Source organism: Anoplopoma fimbria, chromosome 8 (assembly GCF_027596085.1).
Source record: "Anoplopoma fimbria isolate UVic2021 breed Golden Eagle Sablefish chromosome 8, Afim_UVic_2022, whole genome shotgun sequence".
Lineage (NCBI taxonomy): Eukaryota > Metazoa > Chordata > Actinopteri > Perciformes > Anoplopomatidae > Anoplopoma > Anoplopoma fimbria.
The window spans coordinates 2152596-2168880 of NC_072456.1; the positions used below are offsets into that span (position 1 = coordinate 2152596).

At 42.4% G+C, this 16285-nt stretch overlaps 1 protein-coding gene across 2 annotated transcripts; it reads right to left on the reverse strand.

The window, feature by feature from the left end:
• Window positions 1-7636: 7636 nt before the first annotated feature.
• amotl2a (angiomotin like 2a) lies at window positions 7637-15719 on the reverse strand. Of its 2 annotated transcripts, none has more exons than XM_054602586.1 (11): window positions 15548-15719; window positions 14063-14853; window positions 13773-13923; window positions 13083-13227; window positions 12900-12992; window positions 11228-11523; window positions 10549-10739; window positions 10359-10460; window positions 10105-10265; window positions 9614-9778; window positions 7637-9344 (listed from the first exon to the last, which is right to left on the reverse strand). In XM_054602586.1, the coding sequence occupies exons 2-11, from the start codon at window positions 14785-14787 to the stop codon at window positions 9268-9270; spliced, it is 2106 nt and encodes a 701-aa protein (XP_054458561.1). In that variant the 5' UTR covers window positions 14788-14853; window positions 15548-15719; the 3' UTR covers window positions 7637-9267. The 2 variants fall into 2 exon arrangements, with proteins under 2 accessions (XP_054458561.1, XP_054458560.1); XM_054602585.1 differs by having other exon boundaries at window positions 13773-13926.
• Between the last annotated feature and the right edge of the window lie 566 nt (window positions 15720-16285).

The following is a 16285-nucleotide window of genomic DNA, read 5'->3' on the forward strand; positions in this document are numbered from 1 at the left end:
AACTACACAGACAATAAATACACATACTATACAACTACACAGACAATAAATACACATACTATACAACTACACAGACTATACAACTACATACTACACAGACAATAAATACACATACTATACAACTACACAGACAATAAATACACATACTATACAACTACACAGACAATAAATACACATACTATACACAGACAATAAATACACATACACAGACAATAAATACACATACTATACAACTACACAGACAATAAATACACATACTATACAAATACTACTATAAATACTTCAGAAAAAGTATATATTATATGCAAAATGTAGGCTACCAAGCATCAAAATGTACATGCATAAACATGTTTACAATATGGTGTGTTGTTTTGTTACGATTATTGATGCTGATGTAGATCGTTTATGTATTTGTAGTGTAGAACTGTTTAAAAACTTGAATACTGTATAACGTGTTCCATGCTATGTATGTATGTCTTGATCTACAATAGCTGGCATATAAGATAGGGGAGTACAATGGTACAATGTTTGAAAAGTTTGACTTGAAGTGGACGTAAAACTACTGAAGTAAAGTTAAAGTTCCCCAGAGATGTTTTCATTGCGCTACAGGCAGTAAATTAAATCCACTTATAGGTTCTTTCTACCACTGGCCTTGGCTGTGTGTTTTTGACAGTGTTTCAATAGCAAAGTTCCAAACAATAAAGAGTTTAAGTGAACCCCGATGACATGCTTTTGATAAGTAGCCTGCTGATTCCTTCAGCCAGAGACGGTTCGGCTATCTCTATAACATTTCTTTCTACAATCAACACTTGAAATGATGAAGGCACTTGCAAATGACAAGGTAGTACAAAATGTAAACCATACTTTGGTGTTTCATTTTTTACCTCTTTACTTAAGATTTCATTAAACGTTTTGTTTTTTCCTTTTTACAAAAAGTACCAAAACACTGGCAACAAGGAAGATCTTGGGTAGATAATAATGAGAATAAATATGAAACAAAATTTAAATCATACCCCCTAAACTAAAAAGAAATCTGGTTTGAATTGAAATCAAACACTTTTACAAAGCTTGTTTACAAGACGTTTATCTATAGAGGGAACCATAAAGTGCATCTTTGGATGGATGGGAAAAACAACACTGAATGGAAATGCTTTTGACTCTTTCAGTCCATAAAGAATTCATAAACAGTTACTGATTGGTTCGGGGATACACTCAATCAAACGTGTGACCACTTTAATCTTTTTCTTCTCAGGTGATCATCGCCTAGCCGGCTCCTCCAGAGCCCGGTCTCCCGCTTTACAATCTGATTGGATCAGGCTGCCAGTGGAGTAAAATTGAGCCCTCCCAGTACAGGAGTGCTAGTACCGCAATACTTGGATGAAACACTAGAGAGCAGCAAGCAACTACAGAAACGTCTCTGGACATGTGAGTGACAGAAGGAAAACACAGGCCTAAACAATCAAATCAATGAGGCTGGATTATCTTCAGAATGTGGCTTGCAGTCACACTGTGTTGGCTTACAACAATTTAAGAAAAATGTTATGCTATAATAGTCATACCTTATGTTTAATAATTATCCACAATGTTGTGGAATTTAAATAATATAGGTGGAGGCTTAAAAAAACCGCAGTGGGTTTCTGCCTCTTCCTGCACTGTGACATTATTTATGTTTGTGTATTTTTTTAATTGTTTAATTGTAAAAGCCAGTATGGCTTTTCATAATTACCATTTCCACTTCATAAATATCTATTTTTTTTTGTGGGGGGGGCTGTTTGTTCAGAGTTCACTTTTCCATTACTGCACAGAATACATTACATTAGATTACATTACAGTCATTTAGCAAACGCTTTTATCCAAAGCGACTTACAGTCAGTAGTATATTACACTTGGTAGCCATCATTCACCCATTCACACACTGATGACAGGCTACCATCAAGGTGCCACCATCAGACTCTAACTAACATTCATCATCCAGTCCACACCGATGGCCTTCAGGAGCAACTTGGGGTTAAGTGTCTTGCCCAAGGACACATCGACTGCCGAAGCCGGGTATCGAACCACCGACCCTCTGATTGGAGAACAACCTTGCTCTCCACTACGCCACAGCCGCCCACAGACTACCACTATTTCACTGGGTTTGCATTAGGCTACTTGTGTATCTAAATAAATTGCATGTCTGGATGTCAAGGGTTGTGTGTGGTCATGTTGTCAGCAGTCATACGGCGTTGATGATCGTGTGCTTTTCTAGATTCCCTTTATTCTGGGTATAATTCAGAGATATTTAGATGACGCCTGGCTTTCAGTTCAACCATTTTTCAGTCATTCAAATGACTGTATCTGTGACTATCACATCTACAGCCAGACACAGCTATTTGCCTATGTAGCATGTAACATCTATGTCCCTTGCAGAAGGACATCTCAGTGGTTCAAGAATACTCCTTGAGGCTATTCAACTCTTGATTTGTTTACTGCTGCATTTTCTTATGAATTCTTAACTGTGTATTATTTTGGGAAAAAAGAAGTGTGTGGACCATCAACAAAGAAATCGTCTTGGCTTCAAAGAGAAAAGTTTTAATACATATATACAGTTTTGAAAAAGTTGCCTCCACGATGTGTCCATGGAAAATTATAAAGCTTGTAAAAAAAAGAAAAAGAAAACTACACACAATAAAGCACATTTTGTATTCAAAGATTTGCACTATTGCATCAAGAAATTAATAGGTCTATTTTTATTTTGGTGCAACCCCACCTGTTTTTGTTTGTCATTTATATGGTAATCTTTCATCATGTAAATACTTGAAAAAGAAAAGAGGTCTAGTCAAGTACATCCCCATCGACACACACCTGGGCCATACAGGGTTGTATAAAACATTCCCGCGTGTTGAGGCACGACCACTAAGTTTCCTCAGCTGTGCCCTCTCACTCACTGAAATACACCTGTTTTATCTGAAAAGTTGTTTCTTGGGATATTATTGCTGACTACTTAAGAAAATTATGTGAGTTGTCACGAAATTCATTGGAATTTATTTTCACAAGGAAGTGAGTAGATACAAAGTGCTGCAGGAATGAGTCTTAAAACCAGGAAATGATTCAGAATGTTTGCACTTCTGGTTACCTTCTCTCTGAATCAATGTATTTTTTATTGGGTTTTTGGTTGATAAATTAAATATTTTAAAAATCTATCAGTAAAAACCCCTCTCGTGAGTTTTGAGGCTTTTAGGTGTCTTAAGAAAGGCGGTTGCTAAAAAGTGACTAACACCGATTAGTCGGCCTTTACAGCCTTGTTGTGTATGCTCATGTGACTGTGGTGTCGTTGGTTTATGTCGTTGGTTTATTTAACGTTAGCTTTTTACTTCAGAAATTGCATTCCAAAATCACAAAAGTGGTGGTCATTTGTGAGGATTATCTTGCTGAACAAAACCTGTGTTTACCCAAGATTTTATTTTCTGCAGTATTCTAATGGAAAAATCCAATTGGCTTTTGGGTTGGCCTACAAAAATACGTCATCCTCGCAGCACTCTATAGGGAATGTCTAAAAGAAGCTAACACAGTACAATTGAATGGAGTAAGGCAAGCTGAGACTAAACTGGTGTGACATTCAAGTATTAACATGTGTCGGCTGATCGAGGATTTTCACAGTTATGCTGACTTATCCATCCTAGAACTCATCATATTAGAATGAATTGTATTTTATAATCTCTTCCATTTCACACCCATATGTTCCACTTACTCATTTGTCTACCCTGTTAATTACTCATTGGCATCGTAGACTTAAAGAAGCCGACTTTTTACAGGTAACCAGCTTGCACCTGGCTACACGGGCTGACTCAGGTGCCATTGTCTTCATTGAGCCTGGAGATCATCCTCCACAGCTCTCTCTGCGCTGCTTCAGACATTTTGACTCATGCACGCATTACTTTCCCTACGGTGAATCAGTCTTTCTGGGTTGTGCAGCTCAGACTGGTAACGGCCACACGGTAATGGTGAACCTGGTGCTTCATGCATGTGTGTGGAAACAGTAAAGGCCTTTTAACAAGTCCAAGTCAAGTTTCCTAAGTTCCTTACAGAAAAATATATTTTTTTAACTTTTACATGGCTGATACCAGGTAATTTCACCCCATCAATCCATCCATAATAAAATATTTAAGTTGGAGCATGTGATGCCTGTCAAGCACTGTCTTATAAAACTTTATAGTTCATCGTTTTCGCCAAGTCTTTAAGGCTACAGACCTCCTTGATGGTTATTTCGTATTTGAATTAGATCCAATTTTAAAGCACTGTCAATTGTTTTTTTGACCACTAAGGGGCAGTGGAACAACCTGTAAACACAACATTAACATATCATTACCCTATAAAGTCATCATGGCAGACATGTGAGCAAACAATTTCCTCTACACATCCAGTTTAAACAGAGCAACTTTAGAATTTTTATATGAAGTTGTGTTTCAGGCTACCTGATGGATTCATGTCCAACAATCACTCTCTTTTAAGCTCTCGGCTCGACGACTCCTGTTAGAAACATCTGGCTCTCTATCTGCTAAATGCTCCACTATGATCACCAGCTAGCTGCAAACTTTGGATGTCTGGGCCTTAGACTTTATACAATATGGACGAAGTGTCTGTGACGTCAACCATGGGTTCCCGAGGAGCCGTTGTGAGGCTCAAAGTGGTTGGCTCCGACCGCAGCAGAGCAGACAGCTAGCAGCTAGCGACCTGAGACGCCACCCATCTGTCCCTCAAAGTGGCAAAACCCTCAGTTATGCCTAACTTTAAACTATAATTTAGCAGGTGAGTTACATAAAAATAAACACCCGGTACAGTTGCCATGAAAGGGGAAAATAACTGGGACCAAAACCGTTTTGCTGTAAACGGGAAATGTTTATTTCTGCTGTGAAATGTGGCCCAATTAATATGGAGGTCTATGGGGACTTTGCCTCAAGTGGCCATTAGAAGAACTTATATTTGTCACCATAACATTCATTTCTCACACCTTTTGATTGTAAAACCGCTGCCTGCCGCTGAATGACTGATCCAAAACAGAAAAGGCCGTAAAACCAAAACAATTGCCTGAAAGATGCTAAAACACTCTGGTTTATCTCTAGAAGTGAAAAGTGGATGCAGAGGGTTGCAGAAAAGCAAAACAAGTGTGGTTCTCTTGCTGCCACAGTCAACACTCAAAGCAAAACAACTTAATTCCTTTGGCTTACCAGCCACACAATATCGCTTTTGACGAAAATGTTTCTAGAAAAGTGGCCTGCTATCTGAGAGGGTTTGCTTCATCTCAGTAACAGCCCTAAAATTAGAGAACGTTGCCCTGATTTATGTGGAAAAGTTAAGGGGGCGGGGGCACATTCCATGACTGCTGCAGGCAGGAAGTTTTGGAATCTCCATGGAAATTAAGACAAAACACAGAGCTCCTCAGTTATTTTTTTCCAAGTATTTCGCACAGGCTTTCAGTGCAAAATGTGCTCCAAAGGCTCCAAAAGGAGACAGATGATTTCTTGCCAATTGTCCCCTCTATTGCTGCCAGACACAGTGATTTACACACATTTCGATACAAATTGCGCATGACTTGAAAAGTGCAATAACTGTGGAGGCAAGACAAACATACGCAGGGCACATAAGAGAGCATGTAAAAATGCACATTATTTTCACATGACTCTACAGTTTACTGAGCACAAACAACTTTATCTCCTTTATCTCAGAACAACTTCATTGACATTCTTTCCTTGATCCGCCATGACCCATGCTGTGGTCCAAGTGAGAAACAGTCACAGTTGCTGGGAGTCAAAGTGGTGAAATTAAGGTGATAAATAAATGCAACAGTCATTACAACAATCGTAGTTATTCCTGCTGGACTCACAGATGTGTGTGTGAAATGAATGGTATTTTTCTTTCTGGTACTTTCTGAACACCTGAGCGACCCCAGCAATGGTTCTCCCCCTGTGACGCTGTTCAAACTCTGCACCTCGCCGGAGTCGCGTCATCCTAACCTTTCACCTACAGAACCCACTTACTTCCCTCACAGTTTAGTGAAGGCTCTCGTATTGCATGTATCGACACCAGTGGCAGGAGGAAAACGTCTGAAATGTGATCTGTCTGAGCACGAACAGGGGACCAAGTTAATGGTACATCACAGACGCCAGGGTGCCACATGTGTCCCAGCTGAAAAAAAAAAAATAGAAGGCATTCAGCAGATGGAGATTTATTATTGGGGCCTTTCCGAGCTGAGAAAAGTGGCACTCAGCTACAACAAGTAAAGGCAGCGGGAGGAAAATGTGTGGCATCTGTGGAATGCCATCCCAAACTCACCATATGGGAACAAGGAGGGCAAAAGTATTTACATTAAAAGTCTAAGTTTACAGGGGAATCGCATTTTGAAGAGCGCATCGACTTGTTGAAAATCTACTAGACACATCATATGCATAAAGAAAATAACGTGGGGCAAATTCCGCATTATGTGAAACGAGATTTTCTGTTTATGATGAGACTGGCTTAAATTTGGTGTTTCTTAATTTGCTCAAAATTAGATGAACAGCTCCTGGGACAGCGCTACTGTTGTTCGTCTAAATATCACACCACGAGTGGTACATTGTGTCAGTCAGGTGGGGTTGAATGTCATAAAGATATTGTGTTTGTGGTGAAAACCATGAGGGAACGTGATGAAATATTGAAGTGGGAATTTATGATGTTTAGTGTGATAACGTTTTCACAAAATGTGGTCAAATGTTACGTCACACCAAAGATAACAACAAACCATGTAAAGTTGTTGCGCAAGTCCAAAAGCTGTTGTAGGCAAGTGCTGTACCAGATATTTTAATATATATATATATATATATATATATACACATATATAAAAAAGAGGTCCACATAGTGTGGCTACAATTAACGATGTCTCAAGCTAATGCTCTTCTTCAGACTTCTTCGGTGAAAAGAAGCTTTACTTGGTCTGGTATGACCAGTAGCTTATAGTGGCTAATGTTAGCTAACATTAGCTAACTTAGGAAAGCAGTGTAGCTTACAAATATTAAACAATACTGAGTTTGCTAATTTTGTGACTCTTACACTGTGTTTTAGCTCTGGCTTCCCCATGTGTTATCCCAAAGGTCACATAGACTTGCCAAACATCTAAGGTGCACTACATACATTTACAATTAGTACATTTTATTTGGGTTTTCAGGAGTCAGCCTACTGATCCGTTTCATATTAACCGAACTCTGAAGTTCTGAGGGAAAGAAAATTATGTTTTAAATACCTAGGCTGATATTATGATAGATCCTTTACATGCAAACCTGTTGTATCTTGCTGTATAATATATTCTCAGGTAACGTTAAAATACAAAAGGCTCTCTCTAGAGCCAGTGTTAGGCTTGTTCGTTTTGGGCTACCGTAGAAATATGGTCGTGTGACATGATGGACTCCGCGAAGCGGACCCATTCCCTTTAAAGATAGGAAGGGCTAATTCTAACTAAAAGTGGTATTAAATAAACAAACAGTGATGGTCTTGAATTGGGGTTTTTAAATATTCCAACATCTATCTGTTACCTCAGTCATTCAGTAGGGTTTTAGTAATCAATCCAATGCATTCTGTACTGAAACCAGTGCAACAAATCAAAACAGAACGCCTTTTTATCAGACATATATTAAGAATTTTAATCTATTACAGTGAAATGTTAAGGTATACATACAAATGTTTCCTTTACAAAAGTTCACAGCAACATCAAAATGGGTCAACCAGCTCAAGCAAGGCACCTTAACAGGACCTTTTGTATCGGTTATAACTTAAAAGTAGAGTACATCTTTGGCACCAGAAATCAAAAGAAATCAAGTATATCAATGAAAAAAACAACTACAAAATATATTAACTTCTCTCACTTCAAATAGCCATTCATGTAAACACATTCCAAAAACAAAAAGAAGAAAAGTGAAGGGCAGTATCTCAAACTTAAACAGTGCATTGACCAGCAATAGCATTGTGACAGGAAACGTGGTGAAGAAGCTTGAAGGGGAATACCAGTCAAAAGTCAGATTTCACGATAATGTTGTCAAGATGGAACCTTACAACTCTAGGATAAAATATTAGCTCAGCGGTATTCCCCCTCTAAAGATGAGTTGTGGCACATTCCAGTTAAATAAAAAAAAGGCACACAGTCTGGGAAAACATGAGTCTACATTCAGCAGTGTTCAGTGATCCGACACTATGCAGGGAGACAATAAATAGAAGATTTCATGGGAAGGACAAGTCCACTCAGAAATGTGAGATACTTGAGCAGTGATGGGGACAACAAATAGAAGAGCAAATGCAAGCCAATTATAGTTGACCATTTCTGTGCCCGCGGTAGAACCAGCTACCACAGACGAAATAAACGGCCCCAGAAAGAGAATCATGTGGAGAATGTGTGCCATTTTAACAAGGGCGAGGGGTCAGACTTTAGATAGCCTTTTTTCTTTAACGGGAGCATTCCCCCAGTGAGGGAATGTGAGAAGATTAGCTCCGGCGTGTCAGCGGAGGGGAGCTAAAATGCTGGGCAGTCGCCATGTGAGGCCCGAACATTAACCCGGGATCTGGAAAATTAGACCCCCTTGAAAAGCCCGTCAATCCTCACAAGTGGGGCGTTCTGCAGACTCACATTTTCTAAATCTTCCTCTGAGCCGTGAGCAGGGCCTCTAGTGTATTTTAAAGAGAGGAGCAACTGTTAATTTAGGTTTGACTCGTTCTGTTACACAGTATAATCCCCAAACATGGCATGGATACACAGAGGATGCTTATATTAGAAATATTCCCATTACTTTCAGAGGGCACAGTACTAGGCTCGCTACTGGAACTTCAAAATAAACCCGACCAAACATAGAAGGGTTGTGCGCTTAATCCAGAGAGGAGAGTACATAACTGTATATAATTTAAGTGGAGCGGAGCAAAGCGAGTGATCCTGGTTCTTCTCACCTCTCAAACATAAAAAGTAACATCACAATATGAGCAGCGTTTACAAATATAAATAGAATACATAACAAAACACGAAACATGCAACCAAATAAAAAAGTTCCTATCACAGTGCAGACTACTGTCCAGGTACCTTGGAGAATTTGGACTCTTGAGGCAAATGTCAGAGTTTGTGAATTGCGGAAAGCTCAGCTCTCCTCTCCAAAAAACTGCACCACATCCTGGACTCTGCATGTTTGAGTCTGCTTAATAGACCCTTGTTTACTCAGACGTGGAGGAAGGCATTCGAAGTCTCGGCCAAAAGTCTATGTCGCCATTGAAGTCGTATCAAATGAGGATTTCAACCTGCTCTGCCTCTGAGCTGCTGATGCTCTTGAATGTCTTGAGCGACTCCTCCGAGGTGTCTGCAGGGAAGATAAAAATAGCAGATTACAAAAACAATCTTGGTATGCTAACGCAAATACAACCGCAATGCTGGCTATTTGCAAAGCTGAACATGGCCTTGTTTAATTTAAAGTCATTAGCGACAACAGTTCATCCTCAGTGTGTCCTGATCCTGGGTCGGGTTGCCTTTTAAATAGTGGTCAAATAGGACATGGATCAAAGGGCTGCCTGTTAGAATGAACAGTTGTTTTGTGTGGTGGTGATTGGGTTCAAATGCCAACAAACCTACCAGTTGTAGCCGCTGAGATCACCTCAGATGTCTCTGCTGTGAATTCAGGCTCCAGCAGGGCCTCGTCACTTTGGGTGCTGGAGTCTCGGCTGGGGGCCCTGGGCCCCACGAGGGGCCGGGGTTGAAGCGCAGCTGCAGCCGTCTGGTCATCCGAGAGGCTCTTTCCTAAAAATGCAGACAAAGAGAGGAGGCTGCTGAATGACCCGCTCGCATCCACATTTACACACTCCCGAACATCTGCCCCGCTGGGTTCTTCCCATGACTATTCTGGATCAGGCTATTCTGATGTGAGAGACGATATGCATTCCAGTTTAAAAACATATCTGTTCAAGGGACAGGAAAAGGTTGTCTCCGACTCAATACTTTTAATAAAAAATGTTTTAGGAAGTTCACATTCTGTCTGGCAACGCTGACCAGTCTGCCAGTTGTCTCTTGATAGCATGTGTTATTGCGGGTTCAAATAATCCTCGGATGTTGCAAGAAGAGCTCACCTTTACTTTCAATGCTGCTTGTCACGGTGTTGATAGAGGGGACGGACCTGGCGAGGCGAAGCCCCTGTCTCTCCAGCTTGCCCTGCTCCCATCTGGAGCGCTGCTGGATGACTTTGATCACAGCATCCTTCTCCAGGAGCTGAGCATGAAGTGCGCGGATCCTAAACACAATGGAAGACCACATTAGATCTCAAACCCAAATATAAGAATATAGAAGAAGGCATTATTTAACAAAGACGCAGTGCAATGTGTACCTGTTCTCCATCTCCTGATGTCTATGACTCGCCAAAGGCAGGTCATCATTAAAACTGCTGTTTGGTGAATGTCGAGGTGAGTGATTGATGATGGTTGTATCTCTGCAAAGAAAATAAAGGACTGTTACAAAAAACTTTCAGGAACTTCAATGAACTTTTAATAGTCAAGATGTTCTGTGTTTTGTCGTACCTCTGTGCTGCAGCAGTGGCAGCTGCGTCCATGGCAAACTGCCTCATGGTGCTCTCCTCCAGGTACTTTTGCTCCCACTTGGTGATGTCCGCCTCTAGGGCCAGAACGCGCTCCTCTTTCTCCCTCAACTGCTGCTGCAACGTGGAGGAGTTTGGTTCTGAAGCCGTGGGGTCAGCTGCCTGTCTCTGAGACTGAGATGATAGACAGCTGTTGTTAACATTAGGAAACAAACACCTCTAATTTAAATGAATAGTTTGACATTTTGGGGATTGCTCTATCGCCTTCTTGGCGAGAGTCAGAGGAGAGAATACAAACGACTCTCATTTGAGTACGCTAAACTATAGCTACGTACCAGCATTGGTTAACTTAGCTTAGCTCGTATGTCTTTGTAGTGATTCAACAATCAAGATATGAAATCAGAATTAGTGACCTTTAGCCGTGCTATAGGTTATTGGTTTTTTTTGGACCAAACCAGGCTAGCTGCTTCCTTGCTAATGCTAAGCTAGGCTTATCAACACCCGCTTCATATTGAGCGTACAGACCTGCGATCTGTATCAATCTTCTCATCTTACTCTTGACAAGAAAGCAATTGAGCATATCTCCGAAAACGTAGTAGAACTATTATTTTACATTACAGTCAAAAGACGCACAAATCCATGTTAGGACTTCCTCCCCTCACCTGCTGGGCCCTAAGGCTTTTAAGTTCCTGCTCCAGTCGCGTCCGCAGCCGCAGCTCCAGCTCCTCCCTCTTCTCGCACGCCGCCTGCAGCTGAGCCAATGCGCTTTGCAGCCGCTCCACCTTTGCTACATAGGCCCTTTTCCTCTGCAGCTCTTCCTCCAGCTGCCGGTTACGGGTCTGCGTGGAGGCCAGCGCCTGCTCGAGCAACTCCCGTCGCCGCTGGCACTCCTCCCCGGAGACACGGAACTGCTGTATCTGCCTCTCTAGTTGTTCGCGCTCCCGCTGCTGCTCTTCATCTAAGAAACAGAAAAAGGGGGAGACGTGAATGGTGGTAAAAGTAACAGTGACATGATCCTGTAATACATAAGGTTTGGGGGGTTATCATCTACTATTGTCCTGGGACAGCCTCTTAGAAGAGGTATATAAAAAAAGGTATACTGTATAATAACAAAGTGGCTCAGTGAGTTACATGTGAATGGAATGTGGCCCAAAAAGAGACACTCCTACAATGAAAATGAATCGCACCCACTTTCCTGTACTGTAAACTGGCAATTATCATTCGATTTATCTAATTTCCGTATTAAAAGCCAGTCTGTGTTGTAATGAGGGAAAAGCCAGTTCATCTGTTGTGCCATTTTAAAAAGGGGGGTTGATTACACAACACCAGTGCATGCCTGTGGAGGGAATGCAGACTTCCTCTTATCCACTTACGCACACAGGCATAGCTTTGTACTGAGAAAGGCTCTGGAATGCTTCTAGGGACATGAAGTAAACAAGCAGCTCAAAATATAATTCGAGGTTGTCCTTGCAACAAAAAAATATATACACGACACATCCCACTATTGTGATTTAATCTTGGCTTTGCCCCTGTTGTTCCTTGATAACCGTTTCCAGGAACAACACAAGGACAATCAATGTTGATCTTCAGGCTTAATCGCATAGCTGAAGAAAACCCCAGAAAAGTGCAACTGTCATCCCAGCTGGAAGGTAATGAATGGCAGAAAAGTATAGCCGATTATGTAACTACAGCTTTAAATGATGTCTAAAAAAATAAATCGAACCCTTAATGGCAGATATGTTGAACAAGGGAAAAATTACAACAAACATTTTTGAGTAAACAAAAGTGAGTAAACTGAGGACATGAGGTATTACTTTGACAGCACATCCCTGCAAAGAACAGGGAAGGAGTAAGGAAATATTCTGGCCGATCATGGTTAGACCACGGAGGTAAAGAAATGCCCAAACAAGGAGAGTGAGCTGGCCCGGGGTCATCCTAAGTTGGGCCAGGACGCCCCGGAGCCCTAGACTTATTAGTTCCCCTTGAGGAGGGAAGTCAGCAGTGATGGGAGGGGGGGGGGGGCATTCCTAATGCTGAGACAGCCTGAAATACCTAAAAAAGAAATTCCAGGAATCCAGACCACATTTACTACAGCTATGAAAAATAGCTGGCGTCTAAGTGTCAAGAATCTAAACGTTGGAGAAAGAGCCATTTGAGTCCCAATACGCGGGGCCCACAGCCACCGCACCGAAGGAACCCCTAAGAAATTTGGCTCATGCACAGGGCTGCAGTGCGATTTGTCAAATCAGATTGTATAACAAAAAAGACCTTCAATTCTTTTCTGTCATGTGCCATGCTGTGAGAAGACAGACTTCTGAAAAGACATGAACTCACTCTGCTCCAGCAGCTTAACAAAGACGTGCTGTCTCTGGTCCGAACACTCGGCCTCCCTTGCCGTCCGCTGTTTGGTGGCTGAGTCGAGCTGATCTGCATGGATGGAAACAAACAAACGGTTACACACACCGGGCTACATTTAAAGGCCGGCTGCATGTTACAGACACATGGACGGGCACGTACCCCTCATATCCCTGTTAAAGTCGTGCATCCTCTTGATCTCGGCCTCTAGTTTGTTCCTCATTGTTTTCTCCAGAGTCTCCCGCTTGGCAGAGCCTTTCATCAGGGTCTCATACGCTTCAGATATCCTTTGGATCTCCAGCTCCAACTGGGAAAAGAAATTCAAGGAAGATGATTAGTCTTTGGGAGAGGCATCCCTGTTCACTGTCTGGAATGTGGTTAATGTTTCAGTTGTAAATACCATTGAGGCCAATTAGTCATCTGTACAAATGACGCCCTTATTCTTTCTCTTAACTGCTAACAGACAGATGGCTTTTTAACACTCTGCGCAACTGAAGAAGTGGGAATCAACATTCCTGAGCTAACACTTGTGAGTTCCTAAAGCATTTATCTCCTTTCATGGCAATATGCCAGCATGTTTGAAAGACAAAAGGATGTGAGAAAACTCCCAACCCCTAAATGCTAGAGCTCATTTCTTGAAAGTCATAATCCATTACAATTAATATGATAAAAATACTCTTCTTCACGTAGTGAGCCAACCACAGGGATCTCTCTCCCGTGCATTTCCCCAACCTGCCAGACAGCTCATCACCCCGACATGTACTGGCAAGGAAAGTATTGTTTTTTTTATGATTTCCACACCCTCTGGGAGCCAACAGCTGCGTTTTAAACGCAACTGCCTTGTTCTCTCACCTTCTGTAGCCTGGCGGCCTTCTCGGCGTGGGCCTCCAGCTCCTTCCTGAGCCGCTCATTCTCCCGCACCAAGGCGTCTGTCTGAGCCGAGCCGTTGCCGGGGGCTGCGATGATGCTGTTGGGGGCCACCTGGGACTGAGCCAACGGGTACCTGCTGAGGAAAGACACAAGTAACTCATTAAAACGCTGCTGAAAACCTGTGAGGCCTTAGGAATGCTTGAATGAAGTTGTAGTGCTTGGCTGCTTTTTAATCACATCCAAACAAAACAGTCACCATCTGCTGTGATTACCTGTGAGGCTGTGAGTAGAAGGGGGGAGGAGGGTCTCTGTAGTACTGCCCGTGCTCCTGTGAGTGGCTGAGCATGTATCCAGGAAGTCTGGCGAACACAGGGTAGTCCGGGGGCGGCCCACGCCGTTCCACACACTGTTGGACCGCTTGCCTGTCGGCTGCTACAGCGTTCGTGATATTATGATGCAGCTGTGGATAGCTGTGTGAGGAGCTCATGGCCAGACTGTCTCTGAGGCCGTTTCTCTCCAGAGAGAGCTGCATCAGCCTCTCGCTGAGAGAGCGAGCGTGCTCCCTTTTCAAATCCCACTGCCCCTCTACTTGGCTCCCCACAATGTCCACGCCGGGCCCCTCCTGCTCAGCCTGCCCCTTCTGGGAGATCAGGTACTGGGAGTGGGCCTTGGCTTCCTCATACGTGGGCAGCTCCTCTCCATGGAGCTGGTACAGGCGGCACACCTGGCTCTCGGAGTGAACGCATTCCCCCTGGTGCTCCTGGCCCTGGGGCTCCTGTCGCGTGGACATCTGCATGTACTGGGGCTCCTCCTGAGTCAGGCTCTCCAGAGAGGAGCGAGGACTACCGGTGCCCCCGCCGCCGCTGCTGCTCCCTCCACGCAGGGCCTGCTGCTGGATAGCCAGAAGTGTGCGAGTGTCGGTCAGATTTCCAAAGCGGAGCTGCTCTTGGATGAGACGGTGCAGGACCGTTCCAGATGAGCCTTCAGCGGTTTTCATGTCAGTCAGTGGGAAATGGGCAGGAAAAACAGCCTGTAGGTGGCAGTTTGAGGGCACGTCACAAACCTGAAGGAAAAACAATTATATACATCAGCTCAGCGTTTCTCCAGGCTTCCTTAACCCCATTGTTATCATCAAAACTACTACTAATGGTACATCTTTCAGTTGTAGGCCACAGGCAGCAGCCAACATCTTCTATTACACACTGACTTTAGCTGTAAGTGCATGAGCTGCTGCTGGAAATACCCCTGACAGTGATGTCAGTGCAGATCCAGTTTTATTGCCCACACACTTTAAGGCATAGCTTTCTCCAGCCAGACACAAGTGTATTACTAATGCAGTCACTATGAACAACACAGACTTCACCCAAACAAACAGACTCATTGAGCCAAATTTAACATAAACTGGAAAATATGTATTAGCCAAGACTAAGATCTAACAGGAAACATGATGGAATATGTAAAAAAAAAAAATATATATATATATATATAATAATAAATGAAAGCTCATGTGGGAATTAATAAGATATTCTATACTGAGAGGCTTTAAAATGATGAGAAACTCAAACTTTTGGCTTGGTTTTATTTTAAATGTTGACTATGTGGCGCTCTTCACTAGAAAACGAAATCAATAAATTCGATTTAAAAACACAATTTCGCAAAAACCTCGATTAATCCGGCAGTAGATACTGCGCAACGCACAATGCCGCACGACGGGACTCCTAGTTAGAATTCAGGGTAAGAATAAATAAAAAGCTTACCAAATGATAGTCTCATCACACGGGGAAAACTGTTAACGTGATCTGAAAAAGTAGTCAATTCAACAATGTCCACAAGTGTTTTCCTCCATGTGTGTGAACGCACCGACGGCCAGCAGCAGACTGAGAGGACCGAGGCTGAGAGCCGCACCAATAAATAACTGAGGGCCGATTGTTCGGCTGGAATGACTGGAATGTAAAGGCTCCAAGTCCCTGTGGGATCAAAAGCAGAGCACAGGGGAGGAGGAGAGAGGAGAGGAGAGGGGGAGGGTGGAGAGAGGAGAGGAGGGAACAAAAAAAAATTGGATTGAGAGCAGCAGAGTACTACTATCCCAGCTGGCTGCTTGTGTCATGTAAAAGAGCTTGTTGTTGTTTTGTAGTTTGAGGAATGTAAAGTCCCTGCTGGTCCTACAGTTACAGCTTGAGGAGCCACATGTTATGGTGAGACTGCAGGAGATATATATATAAAAAATAAAAAAAAGATCATAAAATGCAGTAAATTTAAATGATAAAGTGTGCGTTTAAATATCAAGAAGTATGGTCATTTAAATGCTTTTCTGTGTTGAAAAACACAGACATGCATGTATATATTTGGTCTGATGTTTGTCTAACATTTCAGAAGATATTTGATAAAACCCATAAAAAAGTCTACATCTCCCATTTCCAAAATGTTGGCAAATTGAATGATTGTTGATTCATCTGTTATTATATCTTTTAGGCCAAGAAATTTCAGAAAAGTGT